Genomic DNA, 20,260 nt, shown 5'->3' on the forward strand with positions numbered 1-20,260 from the left:
TCCAGCCTCAACTTCCCCTGGTGACACTTGAGGCTGTTTCCTCTTGTTCTATTGCTTGTTACCAGGGAGAACAGACCCACCCCAGTCTGGCTACAGCTTCCTTTCAGGTAGCTGTAGAGAGTGAGAAGGTCTCCCCTGAGCTTTCTTTTCTCCAGGCTGAACAGCCCCAGATCCCTCAGCCCTTCCTCAGCTGAGACGTGCTCCAAACCCTTTCCTAGCTTGGTACCCACCTCTGGATCCTCTCCAGCACCTCACTGTCCTTATAGAGAGAGGCCCAAAGCTGGGCACAGTATTTGAGGTGCAGCCTCACCAAAGCCGAGCACAGGGGAAGGTACTTTTACCTTGCAGGATTGCTGGTGCATGTTGAAGGTGCTGACGATGCCCTCGGTGACGTCTCGGCCCGAGCGCTCCACCAGGTACTCGGCCAGGCGGTTGGTCAGGTAGGTCTTGCCAGTGCCGCTGGGTCCTGAGAGGATGAGGCGCCGGTGCTTCAGCAGGAGGCTGATGTAATGCTGCATCATGGGCTTGGGGATGAGCGTCTCAAACACCAGGCTGTCCACGCACTTCTCCTTCAGGCCTGCAGGCAGGGGAGGGCTGAGTGTCCTGCTCACACTCCCCAGCAAAGGGAGGGCGGGACAGGGGCTGGAGCCTGGCGGCCACACTGACCCTTGAGCGTGACGACGATGCTGGTCAGGCCCCGGCAGCACAGCGGCAGCTCCGGCGGCTCCGTGTCCAGCACACGCTTGATGTGGCTGATGCTGTAGCCATAGACAGACTCGGTGCTGAGCCCCAGAGTGGAAGCAGGATCCATCTTGGTGATGTAATCCTACATGGACAAGGACAGGGCTGCCAGTCCCTCCGAGGCAGGGAGCAAGAGGAGCTCAGCAAGTCCAGGAGATCCTAGCAAGGATCTGGCCAGGGAGCATGAGGCATGGCAGAGCAGTGTAAAAGGATGGTGCTCAGAAGAGAGGTCCTTGGGCTCTTACCTTGAAGACCTGGCAGACAGCCTCATCCAGCATCTTCCAGTCCACTTTCCCGCTCACCTTGGTCCAGCCCAGGAAAAACTCCTGCTGCTTGAGGTCCTAAGAGCCAATGCAGAGGCATGCAGAGTTCAAGCACTGTGTCCAGCCTCAACGAGCTAGTCTCTGCCCCTTGCCCCATGGCAGTGGGTCAGACCAGGCTCCCCACACCTACCCCTTTGATGATGTGCTGGGGTGGCATGCGCACCACGATGCGCAGCGTCAGCTCGTCCTTCTGGGTGCCAGCGCTGACAGCATCCATGGGGGACACATCTGGGGAGGGAGCAGTGAGACTGTGCTGGCAGGGAGAGCCCAGTCACCGGGCCTGGCTCTGCTCAGCCTGAGCCAAACACTGCTGCTGCGGATTGAGGCACTGGCAGCACGGCAGATGCCTGGGCACAGCTGCCTCCAGGTGAGCAGCAGCACATTCCCACCACATACATGTCTCTGCCCCAGCCCTTCTCCATCTGGCAGCTGCTCAGCCCTACCTGCATCCCCCAGGCTGGGGCTGAAGGCATGGCCAAGCGTGAGACCCAGCGAGCGCCGTGGTGAAGAGGAGGCCGACGTGCTCGTGACATGGCCAGGAACGGAGCCTGGCACTGCTGAGGGCCCTGGAGCCACTTTGAGACGGTCATTCTCAGCCTTCAGGAGATCCACCTCCAGCTGCAGGAGAACCAGTTAGGGCACAGGGTGAGGATGCCAGCAGCATCCCAGGGCTGTGGCACAGCTGAAGGGGGGCAGAGCCTGTGGCCACCCAGGTGCTCAGAGCCAGGCAGGCGTCTGGCAGTGCTCCTCACCTGCATGTTGTGCATGGTCTCTCGCAGCTGCTCCAGCTGGTGGGCTGAGTTGAGGGCCTCCAGGCGGATGTCTGTCAGCTTCATCTCCTTCTCCCACAGCTCTGACCGCAGCTCTGACACCTCCTTCTTCTCTGGCTCACCCTCACCGTGGGCCTGGAAGAGCCTGGACCAAGGGAGTGACTGTGTCTTGCACACATCCAGGGCAGGAGCCCACACTCCCCATGACCTACTCCCCTCCCTGTGCTGCCCACCCTGGCCTCACGTACTCAGCCGTGTCGATGCCCACGGAGGAGGAGGTGGAGGATTTGATGGAGGGGGAGGCAGTCTCCGTGGAGCCGTGCTGCAGCTTGGGGGAGGAGGGGGCTGACGAGTCCGGCGTGGCGATCTCCTCGATGTCCGAGTAGGATGAGGCTGATTTGGGTCCCTTCTTGATGCTGAAGGCTTTATTGAAGGAGCTGCGTAGCTACAGGAGATGGAAATGCTCTTGTTAGGGATGGCCTGACTGTGCAGCCTTGCAAGCGGAGTCCTGCCCTGGGTCTCCATCCACCCAGGACCCCCAGAGTCTGCACAGGGACCAGTAACACCATACCCACCATGAAGGCAGTACTGTGCCCAACCACTGCCCTGGGGAAGGCACTGGCCTGTCCCCATCTCAGCTGGCAAATGGAGTGCACAGCCCCTCATCCAACACCCCAGGCCCAGCCTAGATGGCACTAAACAGCCACAAGGAATGGTGCCCATGTCCTGCCTGGGCTTCCCCCAGCCCTGCTCCCTGTCAGCCCCCACCACAGCACATCCAGGCACAGCCCCAGCACCCTGCTCCATTAGGGAGGGCCAGCCCCATCCTCACATCCACAGCATCCCAGCAAGCAGCACTTACAGGGATATCCCCCTCCAGCCACTGCAGAGCCAGGGTGCTGGTACAGGGGATAATTTCAGCCCCACACTCCCCCCCTGCCCAGTGGGTCTTCCTGGAAGTGCAGAGAGCCAGTCCCCACAGTCATGGCCAGGCATGCAGCATGCACACAGCACAGGTAGAGCAGGGGGTGAGCAGATGGACACTACATAGAGGCCAGAAGCGAGTTTGGGTCCCACTTACACACCAACCAGCCCGTGGGAGAGCAGCAGGACAGGCAACTAGCCCCATGCCGTGTTCCCCGGAGGGGCAGGGGCTGCTCCAAAGGAAGGTGGGAGGAAAAGGGAGTGGAAAACAGGCAGGACCCAGCCGAGCTCCCACAGGCACCAGGCAGGCTGGTCCAGTGTGTCCCCAAAAGCATTGTGTTTTGGCATAAAAACCCATGTGGGTGTTTGGCTCTGCTGCTGGCAGGAGAGCAGAGGAGCACTGGGACCCACCTGGGTCCCCAGCAGGGACAGAGGCACTCAGGGCCATATCAGGCCAGTCCTGGCCAGGCAGAGATGGGCAGCACCACAGCCCAATGCCATAGGCAGAGCTGCAGCCAGGGTCCCTGTCCCCAAAGATCTGGCTAAAGGAGTCAGAACAGTGCCTTCTCTCCCTAGGCAGGAAGGGGACCGTCCCCGTCCACAAGTCCCCATCCAAGCCCTTCCTGCTGCCCCAGGGCTGCCTGGGGCAGTTTGGCCCCTCTGCCTGGTTATGTACTTTGGCCTTAATGTCAAAGGAAGCAGCCAAGGTGTGCTGGGACCTGGGACAGGCTGTGCTGGGGGTTAGTGCTGGTGGGATGGATGGGATGGGTAGTGTTATGAGCACCGTCCCACAGAATGGAGCGAGGGCCCTGGCCGGGCACGGCATGGGGTGGAGGGGATGGTGTAGGACTTACCTCATACACCTGGAAAAAAAGGGTTGAGGTCAGCATAGGGGGAGAGAAACAAAACAAAGCAAGACTTAATTGCGTGCCCAGCTCGGAGCTGCTTGCTACAGGGAAAGGGCTGGGGCATCCAGCCCCCTGGCACTGCCAGAGCCTGCACAGAGGGGAGACACAGAGGGGAAAAACCAAGGGAGCAGGCGTGCAGGACCAGGGCTGGAGAACTCCCAGAGGGGCTGGAGAAGTCCCGGCCAACACATCAAGACACAAATCCATGGTGCTACACACTCCTCACCAGTGCTGTCCCCAGGGGACAAGGTAGGCTGAGAGCAGCTGGCTTGTGGGGCTGACCCTGGCCAGACCCTGCCAGCAGCTCCCCCAGCCCCGCTCCTCCTGCCAGCACCCCGTCCAACCCACCCAGCTCTTCTTCTTCTTCTTCTTGGCGTCGGCGTCCTTGCCACTGCCGATGCTGGAGTGGCTGGTGATGCTGTTGAGGCTGGAGATGCTGTCAGAGGAGTTCTGCCGCTTGATACGTAGCTCTGGGGTCAGAGAGAGAAGCAGGAGAGATCAGGGATGGAGATTATCAGCAAACTGCCTCTGTCTCTGTGCCAGAGCCACTCTCACTCTCCTCCCTGTGCCTCTTCCCTTCTCTCACCCAAACACCTTCTGAGCTCTCAGCCACCTCGTGAGATGATGTGGGGCTCAGACACCACATGGGCCCGTGACCTCAAACCCCAAGGAGAGGCCCAGAGCACACACTGTTCTGCTCCTGTCCCAGGTCATTTCCCCATCAGTGCCCTGCACTCACATTGAGGTTTCAGGGCTTGGAACAGCACTTATGGGAACAGAGTCTGACACTCAAACTGGACTGTTGGTAAAGGGCTCATAGCAGAGGCGTCCTGGGGAGGATGACCATCCTGTTCCCCTCCTGTCAGCAGCAAGACCCACTGTGTGACAGCTCTGGCTGTCCAACCTTGGCTTCAGATGCTCAGGGGTCAAAGGAAGGGAAAAGCTGCTGCCTGCCCACCTCACATGCACAAGGTGGGCCTGGGGACCCTGTGTCAGCCCTGAGCAGGAGCAGCCCAGCTAGGGGGCTGTACCCCTGCAGTACCATGCCTTACCTTTGGGGGTGACATCAGTGCCATTCAGGGCACCCTGGATCACAGCTTGGGCCTCTGAGTTTTTCTTCTTCAGGAAGTCGATGGTCTCTCGCAGGTCCAGCAGCTCCGTGTCCTGCGGGCACAGAGCCAGGAGCCGTAGGGCACATCCCGACAGCACCCATGGGGTGGGCAATGCCACAGCAGCTTCACCCAAGTCCAGCATCTCCCAGCACCCTCCCACACCGCCGGTGCCCCCCAACACCCACTCACACCCCCACAGCACCCACCTTCTCCTCAGCAGTCTCAGCCAAGTGCCGCAGGCGGGATGTCATGCTCACTAGGCTCTGCTCAAAAGCTGCTACCAGGTTGGCCTGGGAGAAGTGGAGAAAGGGCTGAGCACCCACAGCTGAGCAAGCACCCGCTGCCAGCTGTGGGATGCAAGAGGCTGGGAGAGGGGAAATCCAGGCTCCGGTGGGCACGGGCCAGCAGCAGCCCCAGGCGCCGCGGAGTCACCGAGCGGCACGTCCCGCAGCAGCTGGTGTGAGCAGGGACTCACGTTTGCAGAGAGCTGGGACGTGAGGGTGGCCACCTTCTCCTGGGAGGACTCCAGCTCGCGGCGCAGCTTGCGGATTTGCTGTGGGGAGAGAGGGGAGGGAGTGAGAGGGGCTGGGCCCTTGCCCCGGCTGCGGCACTAGGGGCGGGCGACAAGCGGAGAAGCGCAGGCTCACCTCGGACTGCATCTTCTCCTCAGCCTGGCGGCACGAGAGCGGAGAGGGACAGACAGACAGAGGCAGGCAGTCAGGAGGGCAGCGAGGCACGGACAGGCAGAGGCATGCACAGAGGCCCCCCAGTTCCCACCCGCCCCCCCAGCCATGCACAAAGCGGCGCAGCAGAGGCGGCTCTTACGGAGGAGTAGGTGGAGGAGGCGCTGGAGGCCAAAGACAGCACCGATCCGTGAACTGCAACAGAACAAACCCGGCACGTCAGGCTGCCCCGGCCAGCAGCACCACAGAGCAGGGCAGGGGCACAGGGGCTCTGTGGGGCCAGGGGTGGGACAGAGGCTGTTCAGCGCTGCCTGCTTCTCAGTACAGTGCATGGCTGGTGGCCTCCCTAAGCACGTGCGCAGCGAGGCATGGGGAGCACTCCTCACCTGCACCCTCCTCTCTCTCTGGCTGAGCCCAGGGTCTTTGCACCCTCCCTGCCTGCTCAGGTCCCCAGGCAGCTCCCAGGTGCCACAACATCCTGGGGCTATCCCTGGGGTACCCCAAGGTCCAGGGGAGGCTGTGGCCCAGGGTGGATACCAGCACAGATGGTTTCACCAGGGCCCTTGGGGCTACTGTTGCCTGCTCTGATGTCAAAGACAGGATGCACCAATCCATCTGATAGTGCTGCAGCAGCACCAGGAGGAAGGGACAAGTGCAAGGGGAGCCTCAGCACCCCACAGGAGCCCCCTCCACCCAGGCTGGGGTGCAGTACACTCTCACCATCGTCCACAGGGTCCCGGAAGGAGCCCGAGCGGATCATGCCCTTGGGCTTGTCGGCCAGGGAGAGAGTGCTGCCCATCTGGGACGTGCTGTACAGCTCGAAGGTGGAGTCGTGGGTGGGGATGCTGTTGGAGCGGGTGATCCGCGGGGCTGTGGAGGAAGTGGGGCTCACTGCAAGGAGGAGGCACAGAGGCAGGGTCAGAGTCACAATGGGGATCTGGGATCAGGATGGGGAAGCAGGGCTGGGAGCGATCCCCCTGAGCTGGGATGTAGAGAAGCAGCAAAGATGGAGGTTGCAAAACAGGGAGGGGCTGGAGAAAAGATAAAATGCAGATTTACTCTGGGAGACCTAGAAACCAGCACCAAGGTAACCACAAGGCTGAGAAGTACCTTGAAGAGTGTCCACCTCCATGCCGGAGCACCTCATCACCTCTTGCCCCTTACCAGCAGCCCCAACCTTTCTGCCTGGACCTCCCAAACCTCCAGGAACATGCAAGTCCTGGTAGGAGCAGGGCAGAGCTCACCCCTTGCCCCAGAGGGACAGGGAGCTGCAGGCAGAGCCCTGAGCATGGATGAGATCCCCTGAAGGTGATGGACATCCCTGGCCCCTGGGCACCACCCAGCACCTCGCCAAATGCACTAGGCACTGGGTGCTTGGGCTGCTGGGGGCATCAAGGAGAAAAGCAGCAGCACAGGGAGCAAGGGTGATGGGGAGCAGGGGGAACAGGGTGTGCTGCAGCAGAGGGCACTGACCGATGCTGGTGAGCGGCCCCTTCCCGACCAGAGCCATGGGCAGAGCAGGGGGTGAGGGCAGCTCCTGCTGATCCTCAGCCTCGGGGAGCCCGCTGCCCACAGCGTGTGAATGCCGTCGCTCCTTGGCCTCCTCCTGGGAGTGGAGCTGGTACCTGTGGAGAGGAGCAGAGACAGGCACGGTGAGGTGGGCTGGCACTGTGTTGCACCCCCTTGTGGATGCCTTCACATGCCCATCCTCCTCCCCAGCACCATCCAAAAGTGATTCTGGCTCTTTTACCTCAACCCTTTCTTGGGCAGCGTGTTCCTGTCACGGTTGGCACTGGAAGGGAAGAAAAGATCAGTGACAGCCCTACACAAATGAGGGAAGGTACCATGAGGGCTGAGCTCTGAGGACAGGGAGCTTTTGCCCAGAAATGTAGCAGGACCAGCCTCTGAAGCAGGTGAAGGTCATGGCAGGATGGCAGGGAGGGATCTGAGCCCACAGAGGTGCCCTGGCAGCCCCATGGCCTCCCTCCAGCCGTACCTGTCCAGGTGTGCAAGCCGGGGGCTCCCACTCCAGCCCAACTCCCCTGCCTCCTCCTCCTCCTCCTCTGTGTTGGCAGGGGGTGCAGCGGTGGGGGTAGGGGTGGTGGTGCTGCCCCCCGAAAAGGCACTGGGCAGGCTCATGGGCATCTGCAGGGACTCCATGCTGCGGTGCAGGCTTGAGAGCTTGGGGTACATCCTGCCCTCCTTGGGGACGCTGAAGCCACCCATGAGCTCCAGGCCCTGGGAGAAGCTGGCCGAGTTGATGTTGAGGATGGGAGCAGGACTGGGAGTGAAGCAGGGCGCGAGGTGCCCGCCAGCTGGGTGCAGGTCCTGGAGCTTGGCAGTGTGTGGGGGCTGCAGCTCGCTGGAGGACGGCAAGTCCAGGCTGTTGGAGTTGACCTTGTCCAAGTTGGCCAGTGATGGAGGCTTCACATAGGTCTTGGCAGCCGCTCTGGATGAAGGAAACGGGGTAAGGAAGCAGGTGAGCTGGGTGTGCAGGACACAGCTGGGCACTGGCACAGCCGTGCCGGGCACCCGCTTCCCTCAGAGGCGGAAGGATCGTACCTGAGAGGCGTGGGGGGCAGCTCAGCCACCTTGGCCGCCGGCGGGAGGTTGGCCTGGGCTTTCGGGGTGCTCTCAGGTGAGCTGACACTCTTCAGCGTCCCACACTCAGAGTCAAGCGCCACTGCCTTGGCCTTGGCCTTCTCCTTCTCGCGGTCGGTCTGGTTGACAGGGGCCGGTGTGCCACGGCCGGCGCCGATCTTGGACGGCTCCTTCAGCCGCGACACCGAGATGCCGCCCTGCTTGGTGCTCAGCAGGCTGGGATCGATGCTGCTGCTGACCGGCTGGTTGGCGCCGCGGCCGCCCGTCACGCTCATGGAGCTGGACTTGGCCGGCCGGGGCAGGCTGCGGTACTGGATGTTGGAACGAGCCCCTGGGGCCAGGAAGCCGGGCTCGGCCGTGTTGGAGACATCCAGGCTTGTTTTCCTCCCGCTCACCGGCTTGACAGGGATGCCGGAGCTCTTCTGGATCTTGCCAAGCGTGGCCGAGCCCCCGGCCTGCATGACGGTGGCCGTGCCAGTGGCAGGGGCTGGTTTCTTGTAGCCAAAGGAGCCAGAGGCCGAGGGACGGGTGAGACCCGAGGGCGGCTTCTTGGCATCAGCAACGCGGTCACGGCCGGCGTCGGAGGAGGAGCGCTGCAGGCCTGTGCTCTTCACAGACAGCTTGCTCTTGTCGGTGGCTTTGGTCTCGGGCTTGCCTAGCGAGCAGGGGAGGATGGGTTAATGTCTCAGGAGGCTCTGAGGACATTTGGATGTGAGGTAGCCCAGATAGGACAGTGGCATCTGAGATGCAGGGATGTGATGGAGAAGTGATGTGCCACCATCCTAGGAGCCAGGGCAGAGCCACAGCCATAACCCCAGTGCATTCAGCTAACCTCCAGCATGGCAGGTGGCCACGAGGCTATGGGGCAGGCACGGCCATGGGCAAGGAGGAGATACACAGCCTGCCTGCAGGGAAGCACGGCCTGGGCACTTGTCCTGCTGCTGGATCCAACTGCAGCCACCGAGCTTCCCAAGGTACATGTGCTCCGGGAAGGCCCACAAAGATGCCACCCAACCCTTCTCCCATCAGAGGAGCTGCACCCTGCCCAAATTGGCTCTCACCTGCCACTTTGAGAGTGCTCTGGGCCGTGTGGGTGATGGGGGAGGTCACAGCCACCGGAGGGGTCTTGCCCTTCTTGAGGGAGCCCGGGGTGCCCCGGCTGACAGGCTTCTTCAGCTCACTGCCCTTGGGCCCATCCTCACCGGCCTCCGAGGGCTCCCGCCGCCACTTGCAGGAGCCCTGCTCCATCTTGAGGCTGCTGCTGTCGTAGTCCAGCTTCTTGGAGCCCTTGTCCTCACCCTCTGAGTACCAGCTCAGCCCACTCTCCACCAGCGAGCGCTTCTCCGAGTCCGTGCGCAGCTGTAGGCAGAGCAGAGTCAGGGCTGCTCCTGGCACCAACCCCAAACCCACCTCCCAAGGGAGGACCAGCCAGCTGGGTGAGGGATGCCTCTGTTTCCCCATGCTGGCATCCTCCATCCCCTTTTTCCCCGCAGAGGTGGCAGCACCAAGCCCGGTGCCAGGAAGGGTCGGGGTGCCGCAGGCTCCTACCGCTATGGCCGAGTTCCTGCGCGAGGCAGTGGGGGTGGAGGGCAGCGAGTTGAGCGAGGAGCTGGCGTTGAACTCCTCTGAGCTGAGGTTGTCGGAGGCATCGCTGAGGCCACTGCTGATGGAGCTGCTCTCATCCCAGCTGCAAGGGCAGAGACAGCATCAGACCCCCCTGCCCAGCCCCAGCCCTACTTGGTGGTTCCTGCCATGGCTGCCAGGACACAAACATCGGCTGCCAGTAGCACCCTCTGCGAGGCCACAGCAGGGAGCTGGCACTCAGTGGCCACAGCTGGCTGCAGCCCAGCCTGGCACAGCCTCACTGTCCCACTGGCACACAATCCCCACTGACCCTGTGTGTCCCTGTTAAGGTCCCAGCACAGGGAGATCAGCCCCCACACCAGCAGGGCTGGCAGCACTGCAGCTGGCACCAACTCTGACCTGCCATGCCAAGAGGGTCGGGAGGGCTGCAGGAAAGGGCAGGGACCAGCTGGAGTAAACGAACCGGCCACCAAGCATCCACCCTTCCTTGTGTGGCCCTCACCCACTGCCTCACCACACCCTGTTCCCCCCTCCCCTGCACCCACAGCAGGCACAGGTATGGGCACCGTGGCTGTGCCAGGGCAGCTGCTCCATGCCAGGGGCTCAGTGAAGCGTGCACAAGCCCATCTCCAGGGCCGTCAGTCAGTCTGTGCGCCCCACGGGCCTGGCTGGCCCCGCAGCATGGGGCTGTGCCCACGGCGATCCTGCACAGACGGGCACCGAGCATTTTCCAGCAGGATGAGCGTGGCTCCTTTCAGGTCAGCAGCTGAGTAGGTCATTGAGGCCCTGAAGCCATCAACAGGGCTGCGAGAGGCTGAAGGCAACAACCAGAGGCAGAGCTGGGGAGTTGCTGCCTGCCCCAGACCCTAGAGATGCTCGTTCCCCAACACTGGGGCCACAGGGGTGCAGGAGGAGCCCAGCAAGCACCAGAGCTCCAGGAGCTGGTGGCAACACTTAGTGTCACTCAAGTGACACTGTGACCCTGGCTGAGCTGGAGACAGCACAGTGTGGTCTGGCAGAAGGGAAGGTGCCTACTGGGTATCTGTGTCAGCCAGGGTGCCAGCCACCACCATCCCCAGGACGGAGGCAGCTCCAGCACCCTCCAATCAGCCCCGGGCACCCTGCTCTTCCCAGACCCCAGGGGCTGGCCAAAGCCAGGATGCACACAGCCTCCTGAGTCCCTGTGGCACCTTTTGGGACAGTCTCACAGGCACTGCTGCCTAGGAAGGGATGTAATTCCAACCACGTGCCCAGGACACACTGCTGGGCTGCCCAGCTCCCAGCATCTCCCATCACCAGCCCCTGTGTGTGATTTCTCACAGGGACAGAACTCCCCATCCCAGGGCATGAAGCTCCTCTCCCTTCGCCCTCGAAGTGCTGGGAGTGAGGCCAGGCTTTGGTGAGCTGTCCTGAGTGCATGTGGTTTTAACAAGACACAATCCTGGGTCTCTTCAGTTTGGCTTTTGTGGTCCCTCAGAGAAAGCCCCAAACGCTCTCACAGTCTCACATGGGAAGCCCCTGTTGCCCCAGCCCCAGGTGCCTGGAGCGTCCCAGCGAAACAGGCACAGGGACAGAGGCTGAACCAGGGGCAGGGGCTGAATCAGGATAAGAAGTGACCCCAGATCGTCTGTAGCCATCCCACATCAAGGAAGGGGAACACAGAAGGTCACAGGTGACATCCCAAAAGCACTCAACCCATGGGGGTGCACTGCCTGCTGTGGGGCGTCCCTGGCTCACTCATGAGGCACACAGCTGCCACACTGAGGGGTGTCAAACCTGGCACAGCAAGGAAAGCCTCAACACCACAGCACCAACAGTGAACACAAACCCTCGGGGCACGGCTGAGCCCTGGCACCCTTGTCCCTGCCGGCAGAAGCCACCTGCTTGCCCCCCGCAGACCCCAAACGGGGGAGCAGCCATGCTGCAGCATCACACCGGGGCAAAACTCCATTCCTGCTTTGTGCTCCAGCCCCTCCATCTTCCGCAGAGCAATTCCCCACCTCCCTGCAGCCGGCACCGCACCAAACCCAGCCGGCCGGCAGCGAGGGGCCGGCTCTCCCGCAAGCCCCGCACCCCGGCAGCTCGCACGGAAGGGGATGCTCAAGGACGACGGCGGCAGCGGGGCGGGGGCTGCGACGGCGCGGCCGTCCTGCCGAGCTCGCCGGCCCCGGCCACGCACATCCCGGCCCCGGACGGAGGGCGGACGGCCCCGACCCACGGCCGCGATGCCGGGGGCTGCGTGGCGATGCTCCGCTCCCGGCCCAGCCGCACCCCGCCTCGGATCCCACCCCCAGGCATCCCGGTGTCCGCTCCCCGCGGACCTTCAGCTCCTCCGGCCGCGGGGACCGGAGCCCCGGGAGCCCCGCGGGGGGGCTCGGTGCGGCCGCTCCGCGGGGCCGGGGGCGGTGGAGGAGCGGGTGGGAATCGTCCCGCTCCCGGCGGGGCCGCGCTGCCGGGTCCCCCCCCTTCCCCCCGCGGCTCGGCCGAGACAAAGCAGCGCCCGCAGCGCGGCCCCGGGGCGCGGGGCTTTGTCTGGCGCCGGGGCTCCGCCCGCCGGGGCCGGGGCCGGCGGGTGCCGGTGGGTACCTGCGGGCCGTGCGCGGGGCGCGGTGCGGTCTCCCCCCCCGCAGCATAGTGCTGCGCGCGGCGGCGGGAGCGGCTGCGGGACCGCCCCGCGCTGCCCGCGCCTTAAAGCGGCAGCGGCCCCAGCCCGCCCCTCGCCGCGACCCCCAGGTCCTGCCCCCAGCCCCGCGGCCACGGCCTCACGTCCAGCGACAGCGACCCCCGGTCCAGCCCGTGATCCCACACCCCTGTTCCCGTTCCCCCCGCTCTCAGGCTGTCTCCAGAGCCCCCCAAGCCCACACTCACAACCCCACAGGCAGCACCAGTATCCTCCAGTCCATCCACTGGTGCACATGTGGCACCAGTGCTCTCCAGGCCACCTCTCAGCCTGGCTTTGGTACCCCCAACTCTGGGACCTACCCAGTTCCCTGGGGTGCCCAGATGGCCTCCCCAGCAGCCCCAACCCCTGCAAGGGCACCCACACCTGCACCACTCTGTGCTTCACTGACCAAAAAGTCTATTTCAGTCCTTTTTTCTCTCTGTCTTGCATCAGCACAGGAGCTGCACCCCAGGGCAGGGTCCTCAGGGGACGGTGACACGGGAGACGCCTCCTCCAGCCCGGCCTCGGCAGGCAGAGAGGGTTAACCACAGCCTTGGCAAAAAAGCCCAGGTCCCTGCAGGCTGGGAAATAAGTAATTCCTTCCTCACGCCTTCCTCGGCAAGCAAAGGCAACGCCTCTTGGCTCCCTCCTCGCCCGCTCTGCGCTGTGCCTGCCCTGCGAGGCGAAGCGCTGCGGCACACACGGCGGGTCAGGCACTGCTCCGGCTTTCACCGGGTTCAAACCAGACTCAGAGCACCCAGGGGGGTGTGGGGAGCCAGCCCAGCACAACAGCCACCTGAGCCCGGTGCATGATGATGGAGAATCACCGTTGGCACAGCAGCCCCACCACAATGGCACACATGCAATGTCCCACCGGCACCAGCCCCCTCTCCAGAGGAGCATCCCCAGCCCATTTCATGGCAGCAGCTGCTTTGGAGATGGAGGGTTCAACGTTTCCCTGCATCACCCACCTCACACCAGCACAGGCACCTGCCTGTGCATCAGCCAGACCCACCAGTGCCAGGGCTCCCGGCATTCATGGCCCTGCCAGGCTGGTGCTGCCAAATCCCCGCTATCTGCCCCAAGTCCACCCTGGATCAGAGCGAGCGCCTCCTGGTCAGCCCTGACCCATTCCTCCTGTTCTGCTGTGGTCACTGCAGGGGAGGAAACATGGGGCTTGCCCCCAGGGGTCTCCACAGCCCACAGCAGTGGGTCACAGGCACTGAGGGGTCCCTGTGGATGTGCCACCAGCATCCCTCATCTCTCACCCGGCTCTGTCAGGACCGGTGGGGAAAGCATGGGCACAGTCAGAGCTCTCCCCTCCCTTCCCTTCTCCACTTAATGGGGCAGAAAAAACAATTAGCCTCATAAATCACAATGGTGGGGGGCTGGGGACTCCCTGAGAGGTCGGGAATGGGCAGGGATGGCTCTGCCTCCCCCTCACATCTGCCTCAGGAACCGCCTCAGGGCATCACAACACTCATAACCCCTTCCCAGCCCCCTTTAGGGTCCCCACAGCCCCCTGCATACCCCCTTTGCTCCTCCAGCAGCCCCAAACCCTCCTGATACTCTTTGAGAACCCCACAGATTTACTTAGAACCCTTCAGTTTTACCAACTTACTCTCCAGTCCCTCCTAAACCCTTGTGTGCCCTTTAAGACACCTCCCACCCAGCCCCTAGACACATCCCCAGCCAGCACCAGCCCCCACTGCCAACCCTGGGTGCTTCCTGTTTGCATTTCGGGTACCAGGATCTGTCACCCTTCACTGAAACCACACTCAGAGTAGAAGGGAGCTGCAGAAACCTCTCAGATGGGGAAGCTGAGGTAGGGCAGGGGGCCTGATGCGCTGGAGCTCACCCAGCAGAAGATAATCAGCATCACATCCCAGAGTTGGTCTAGTCCCTTGTCCTCCTGGCAGCGCAGCCCCTGGTACCCCGGCCTCCCAGGTCCCTGAGGGACTCGCCCCACGAGTGGCCCCCATGGTGGGGACTGTGGCCAGGCTGCACCTCCTCTCCAGCTCAGCACTGTGACCACAGGAACGGCGGGGTCTGAGTTCCACGAGGCAGCCAGGCCGATGCCGTGGGTCAGCCAGCACAGTGAGATCAGCCACGGACCCGGCTGCTGTGCTGAGCCCAGCTGACCCTGCCATGGTGGGGACAACATGGGGTCACCCTCTGGCCCCCCACACTGTGGAAACCCCAGAGGAAGCGCGTCCCTGTGCGGGGATCTCCGGCTCCTCCGGGAAGGTGACACCCACGGCCTCGCTGAGGCCACTGTGCTGGCGGGGCTGGCTGTGGCGGCCTCAGACAAGGGTCAGAGAGTCCCTGGGCCGTGCTGGGGTAGGGGAGGAGTCCTGGGGCCATGCAGGGGTGGGGGAGTCCCAGGGCACTGTGGGGTGGGGGAGCACCGTGACTCAGCCGCTTGCGAAATTGCTATTTTTGCCATGTTCTGGACAGGCCGGTGGCCTCGGACACCGTCCGCAGAAGCCAGGCCCTCGGGCAGCAGCGTGGCACGTGGCAAAGCCAGGCCCTGAGCTCCCCAGGTGACAAGCAGACAGGCAGCTGGGTTTAGGGGGCAGATTATCCCCAGGGAGCGTGGGCGTGCAAGGTCCAGGCCTGGGCTCAGCTCTGCTCTGTGTCCACACCCAGCCGCGCCACCGAGACCAGCAGCTTCCCAAATGCCAGACCCGTGCTGACCCCTGCACGCCCCAAGCCCCCCAAGCCCGGGATCCCCTTCCCCAAACACGCTCTGTGCGGCTGCTGCCACGGCAGCCTCCAGGGCTTGGGGGTCGGCACTGGCTGCCTCCAGCCAAACCCCAAAATAAGGAGCCGTCTGGAACCCAGCGCAGAGGAAACGGCGCTTCGGTGGTGGCGGGACCCAGTGGGGTTTTGGGGCCCCTTTCTGGGCCCGTTCCCCGTTCTCAGCTGGAGGGAGGAACCCCACGGAGCCCCGGCACACGGCGCAGAGCAGCAAATATTTATCCAACCCCACTTCCTCGGGCGCTCCCCCGCCGCCCGGGCTGGGGCCCTGCACACACGCCAGGCCACGTGCGGGGCCACGGCTCTGCCCCGCGGGACATCCCCGACGAGAAATGACTTCAGCGGCCTCGCTGGGACGGCGGCGAGGGGTCAGGCTGGACCAGCCAAACAGCCGAGCGAGGGGCGTGCGAGGGAAGGGAGCGCAGAGCCGGTGCCAATCCTGCTCGGAGCAGGAGGAGGGCGGCCGCTCCCCGCCGCTCTGGGGGAGCTGAGCCAAACATCTGCTCCCGCCTCGGGGCTGTGCCGAGCTCAAGTAGCTGCGAGGAAGCCGGAGCCAGGCCAGACGAAGCGTGACGAGTGCCAGCTCCAGAGCATCCCTCCCGAGGGGAGGCTGCCAGCAGTCCCCAGCCCCGTGGGAAGGGACCACAGGCTCTGAGTCCTGGCTGCCACACGGGACGGTGCCTGGGGTGTGCCATGAGCTGGACAGACACGCCAGTCCCTGAGTCACGCAGTGCCTCGTGGCCTCAGCACCAAAGGCTGCTGCTAGGGCTCCATCTCACACCCATGAACAGAGCCAGGGCAGTACCCTGTAGATCCTGCCCAATGTGACCTCCCTTTCCACTCCCAACACAAAACAAGGCCTGAAAGGCCATCACAGACATCCTGAGGTCACACAAGGACTTCCCCCAGGCATCAAAAGTCCTGCAGCATGTGGCACAGCCTCAGAGATTGGTTTCTGAGCCCAAGGTTTTGCAGCACAACCAGAGCACCAGCACTATCTCAGCCAGCCCCACTCGCTCCCTCTGCTCCCCCGGCCTTGTGCTTGGGGATGGCAGGATCGGGCCCAGCAGCACACATGCTCTGTCAGAGGGGCAGGATGAGTCCAGCTTGGGTGTCCCATGGGGTTCTACCACTGTGATGCCTGCTGTCCCTGGGGTGCTGCCTGTCCCACAAGCACCACCTTGGACAGGCAGCTGAGCTGAGGCTTTGTGTCCCCACAGGTCATCTTGTATACCAGAGCTAGGGAGAGGTGCTCCTCCTCCACCTCTGAAACCCCATCAAGAGCAGCTCTACCCTGCCATGACCCAGGTGTGCCCTGCCCCAAACCGCTCACAGCCAGCACAGTGGACCAAAGCCACACAGCAGGTCCCTTCAACCCCCTCCCAGTGCCCTGCCCCAGCCCACAGAGCAAGGAGCACAGCAGGGAAGGCACAGGAGCCCTCAGCACGGGGTGTGGTGTCCTGACGGAACCCCCCCAGGACATCCAGAGCACCCAACGCCTCCCAGCAGTGTCACCCTTTGTGGGGAAGCAGCTGGGGAACGGGGAAGCTGCTGCAGGGCCTGACCAAAGGAGAATGGCAGAAAGGACAGCACAGCACTCTGCAAGCCCTGGAGACACGGCAAAGCAGGGCCAAGCCAAGGCTCTGCCATGCCCTCAGCCCAGGATCCTGTCAGGCGTGGGAAGGGGAAGCCCCATGGCCTCAGACAGGCAGGGCTGAAGGTGGGACCCAGCACTTCCCCCCAGCTCCCAACCGCAGCAAAGCCCCGCAGCACCCTGCTCGCTCCTCACCATGTCCTGGATGGCCCCGGGGAACACCCAGGCGTGATGCACCCTCACCAGCTCCAGCAGCAGCACCCAGGACCCACCAGAGCCGCTCACGTTGGGTCCCCAGGCACACACGGCACCGGGGGCAACGCACCGACACGCAGCCGCGCCGGCGGGGTTTGGCAGCAACACGCGGGGGAGGTGGCAGCGCTTGGACACGCAAGACACGGCCCGGACAAAACCAGGCAGAACGTGGCTTGAACATCCTCAGTCGGGTGCTCTCCGCCCCCTCTGCCACTGATTCACGCGCAGGTCTGCACACGACGGCGCCCACGCTGCTGCCCCGCGGCCCCAGCACCAAACACGCACAGGACCTCATCGTGGGGTGACCTGCAGGGTCCAGGAGACATCCCCAGCCTGGCCAGGGCGGGATGGTGTCACCAGCAGCCACACAGCCCTCCACAGACTGGCACCACTGGCCCATCCACAGCGAGCGGGGAGCTGAGCAGAGGCGGGTGGACGCCTGAGTCAACAGCGGCCAAGGAAGGGAGTTAAAGACTTTTCGGTGCCAGGGAAACAGCCTGGGGATGGGTGCTGTCCCTGTCTGTGCCCTGCCTGGGCCCCAAGGACAGGCAAGACAGGGCAGCAGAGCAGCACAGTGCAGAGAGCACTGCTGTGTCAAGCAGAGGTGCTGCCTGTGCCAGGCCCCAAGGACATCGCATCTGCTGCTCCCTGCACGGGCTATGCCAGGCCCTCCCAGCCAGGGGCTGACCTGCTGCAGAGCAGAAGGAGGATACAGTGACACTGAGAACAAAAGAAGAGCCTTTGTGCCAAACAGGGAGAGCAAAATCAGAGCTTTGCACTCTACAAAGCCAGCAGCAGGTTGCTGGCAGAGGGGAGCCACGAGTGAGGGATGCAGTCAGGCAGGCATGGCTGGGGAAGCAGCCAGGATGCCGGCACATTCCGCTGACAGAGAAATGCTTCTGGGGCTGGGGTGTCCCCAGCCCATCTCTGCTCTCACCTGCTGATCACCCCATCCCCTCTCTGAGCTGGATCCCCAGTGCCTTCTCACTGGGCTCACCCCAACCATCACCCTGCTGAATTCACCCCCTCGCAGAGAGCCCCCGTGCCCCGGCCGTGCCTCACCTACCTCAGCCCTCTCTCCTTGCCGGTGGCTTCCCCAGCGAGCCATGGGGCTGCCGGCTCCCAGGCCACAGTCCCACATGGCTCTGAGGGGGATGTGCCGCTGCATCCTCAGAGCTGGCTCTGACCTACTGCCCTACAAGCCTGGCTGTGCGCTGGCGCAGGGAAGCACTGGCCCGGCGGCCTGGGCCCGGGGACCGATGGCCCCATCTGCAGCACTCGGCTCCTGCCCCGGTGCATTAGCAGCACGGGGAGATGGGGCCTGGGGCGGTGTTTGCTTTCTAGGTCAGAGCCAGCTGACGAGGCTGGGTGAGGGGCTGGGTGAGGGGCTGTGTGGGTGAGGGGCTGCCTGGATGAAGGGCTGTGTGGGATGGACTGGGAAGGACCCTGCTGGGGCTGACCAGGCTGCTCTCTGCCTGATCAGGGGCTGATGGAGACGAAGCAATGCTCCAGTTCACCCTCCCAGCACTGCCTCTGCAACCAAGGACATCCCAAGGTTACCTGCCTGCACGAGCAGCTCCAAGACAAGTGGAGGAGGGAGACGGGGAACAGTGGAGCCCTTCATCCCCACAGCCAGACCCACTGTGGAAATAGCCATCCAGGGCAGCCCAAAGCCACCCCGTTGCCCATCACATGCCACAGTCCAGTGTCCAGTGGCAGAAGGTGGTGATAGGCCACTTCTGGCTGCCAGATGCTGGGCTGTGGTCCCCAGGAGGGGTCCAAGCTGAGCCAGCACAGGGCACCCCCATTCACAAGCACAGGGTAGCACACATGTCTGTGAGGAGGATTGGTCTGACACCCGTGGTGCTGCAGACACTCTGGGCCCTGAGCAGGGGCACTGGAGGGCAGAAGTCAGCACAGGCACCACTCGTGTGTGTACCCTCTGACTGCAACACGTGTGTCTGGGCCACGTCCAGAGAGTGCTGGCCCCCAGGATGAGTATGAAACCATGGGCTGTGCTTTATCCTGCAACAAGCTGACGTGACTACGGCCACCCCAGGAGAGCCAGAGCAGCACTGTCAGGAGGCCAAATACCTCCTCCTGCTCTGGGACAACTCAGATGCTGGAGTTATTTATTTTCTCCTACGCTGAAACAGGAAACCTCCAACACACTGAAACACTGGACCCTTGCCAGAGCCAGGGGCACCTCAGCAGCACAGCAGGAGCTGGACGTGGGAGCTTTCCAGCTGGAGCTGGGAGGAAAATGTGAGCCCCTGGGTGTGCTGGGCTGTGCCCATCTGGCAAGAGAGGCCTCTGGCCTCACAGGCTGGAGACAGAGGCCAACAGTGGCCCCAGAAGGAAGGGACCCTGCTTAGCAGATCACCACGGTGTCACCCATCAGCAATGGCACCTCAGTGCCTGGTTCTTGCTGGGGTGCTGAGCACCGACCTAGCCTGTCCCACCACAGGCCACCAGCCCTCCCAGCTGGACACAGGATGCATGTCCAGAGTCAGAGGCAGCAGCTCAGACTGCCTGGTGTAAACTGAGAAAAGCAGTATTCACTGCAGTAAGGCTCTGGCTGGGGGCTCCTGCAGCCACACAGCACACACATTTCTCAGCCTCCTGCTCAGGAAACACCCAGATCAAGCCAGACACTTCCTGCACACCAGCAGAGCAGCACAGCCCAGCTCAGGGGCTCACCAGCCTGAGAAGCACCAGCTGGCCACCAGCAATGCAAGAGCTACATTGCCTCACAGTGAGAAACCACCTCCAAGGATGTGGGGACACAACCCACCCAGGCAGGATGCCTGTGACCTGTGTGCTCCTCCATCCGACCCCGCTGAGAGCTTTGGTGCAGACACAAGCCCCGGCACAGGAACAAGCCACATGGGCACAAGCCCAGCATAGGCACAAGCCCACATGGGCACAAGCCCCAACACAGGCACAAGCCCCAGCGCAGGTGCTTCGCTTACCCCGTGGTGATGTCGTCATCCTCTGTCAGCGTCTTCCCCATCAGATCACTGTCGCTCATGTAGCCCGACTTCAGCTCCACGTCATCGGTGTCCAGCGCCTCGACCAGCTCCAGGCGGGAGATGTGGCTCAGCTTGCTGGGGCTGCGCATGGGCATGGTGTGTGAGTAGTGCGTGCGCTCGCCGTGCATGTACCAGCTGGGGCTGCCCTCGGAGCGGCAGGTGCCCCCGACCGACGGCGCGTCCCCCGCCTGCAGGCGCGGGCTCGACTGCCCGTAGCGCCAGGACAGCGGCGAGGAGCGGTTGGACAGGCTGGAGACGCTCCGCGCGTTGGCCTCGTCGCTGTCGTAGCAGGTCATCTCCAGGGAGCTGCG

The 20,260-nt window shown here is 63.4% G+C and overlaps 1 protein-coding gene across 1 annotated transcript in view; it reads right to left on the reverse strand.

The window, feature by feature from the left end:
- Positions 1-20,260, reverse strand: part of NAV1 (neuron navigator 1) — a 65,516-nt gene that overhangs the window by 5,960 nt on the left and 39,296 nt on the right. The window contains 20 exon segments of the mRNA XM_062013386.1: positions 342-577; positions 667-826; positions 987-1,082; positions 1,195-1,292; positions 1,508-1,682; positions 1,817-1,979; positions 2,083-2,279; positions 4,015-4,136; positions 4,719-4,830; positions 4,985-5,068; positions 5,254-5,331; positions 5,604-5,656; positions 6,182-6,352; positions 6,935-7,086; positions 7,212-7,253; positions 7,458-7,910; positions 8,024-8,717; positions 9,124-9,421; positions 9,611-9,749; positions 19,890-20,255. Coding sequence (XP_061869370.1) covers positions 342-577; positions 667-826; positions 987-1,082; positions 1,195-1,292; positions 1,508-1,682; positions 1,817-1,979; positions 2,083-2,279; positions 4,015-4,136; positions 4,719-4,830; positions 4,985-5,068; positions 5,254-5,331; positions 5,604-5,656; positions 6,182-6,352; positions 6,935-7,086; positions 7,212-7,253; positions 7,458-7,910; positions 8,024-8,717; positions 9,124-9,421; positions 9,611-9,749; positions 19,890-20,255 — 3,889 coding nt within the window.

This window comes from Colius striatus, chromosome 22, assembly GCF_028858725.1.
Source record: "Colius striatus isolate bColStr4 chromosome 22, bColStr4.1.hap1, whole genome shotgun sequence".
Lineage (NCBI taxonomy): Eukaryota > Metazoa > Chordata > Aves > Coliiformes > Coliidae > Colius > Colius striatus.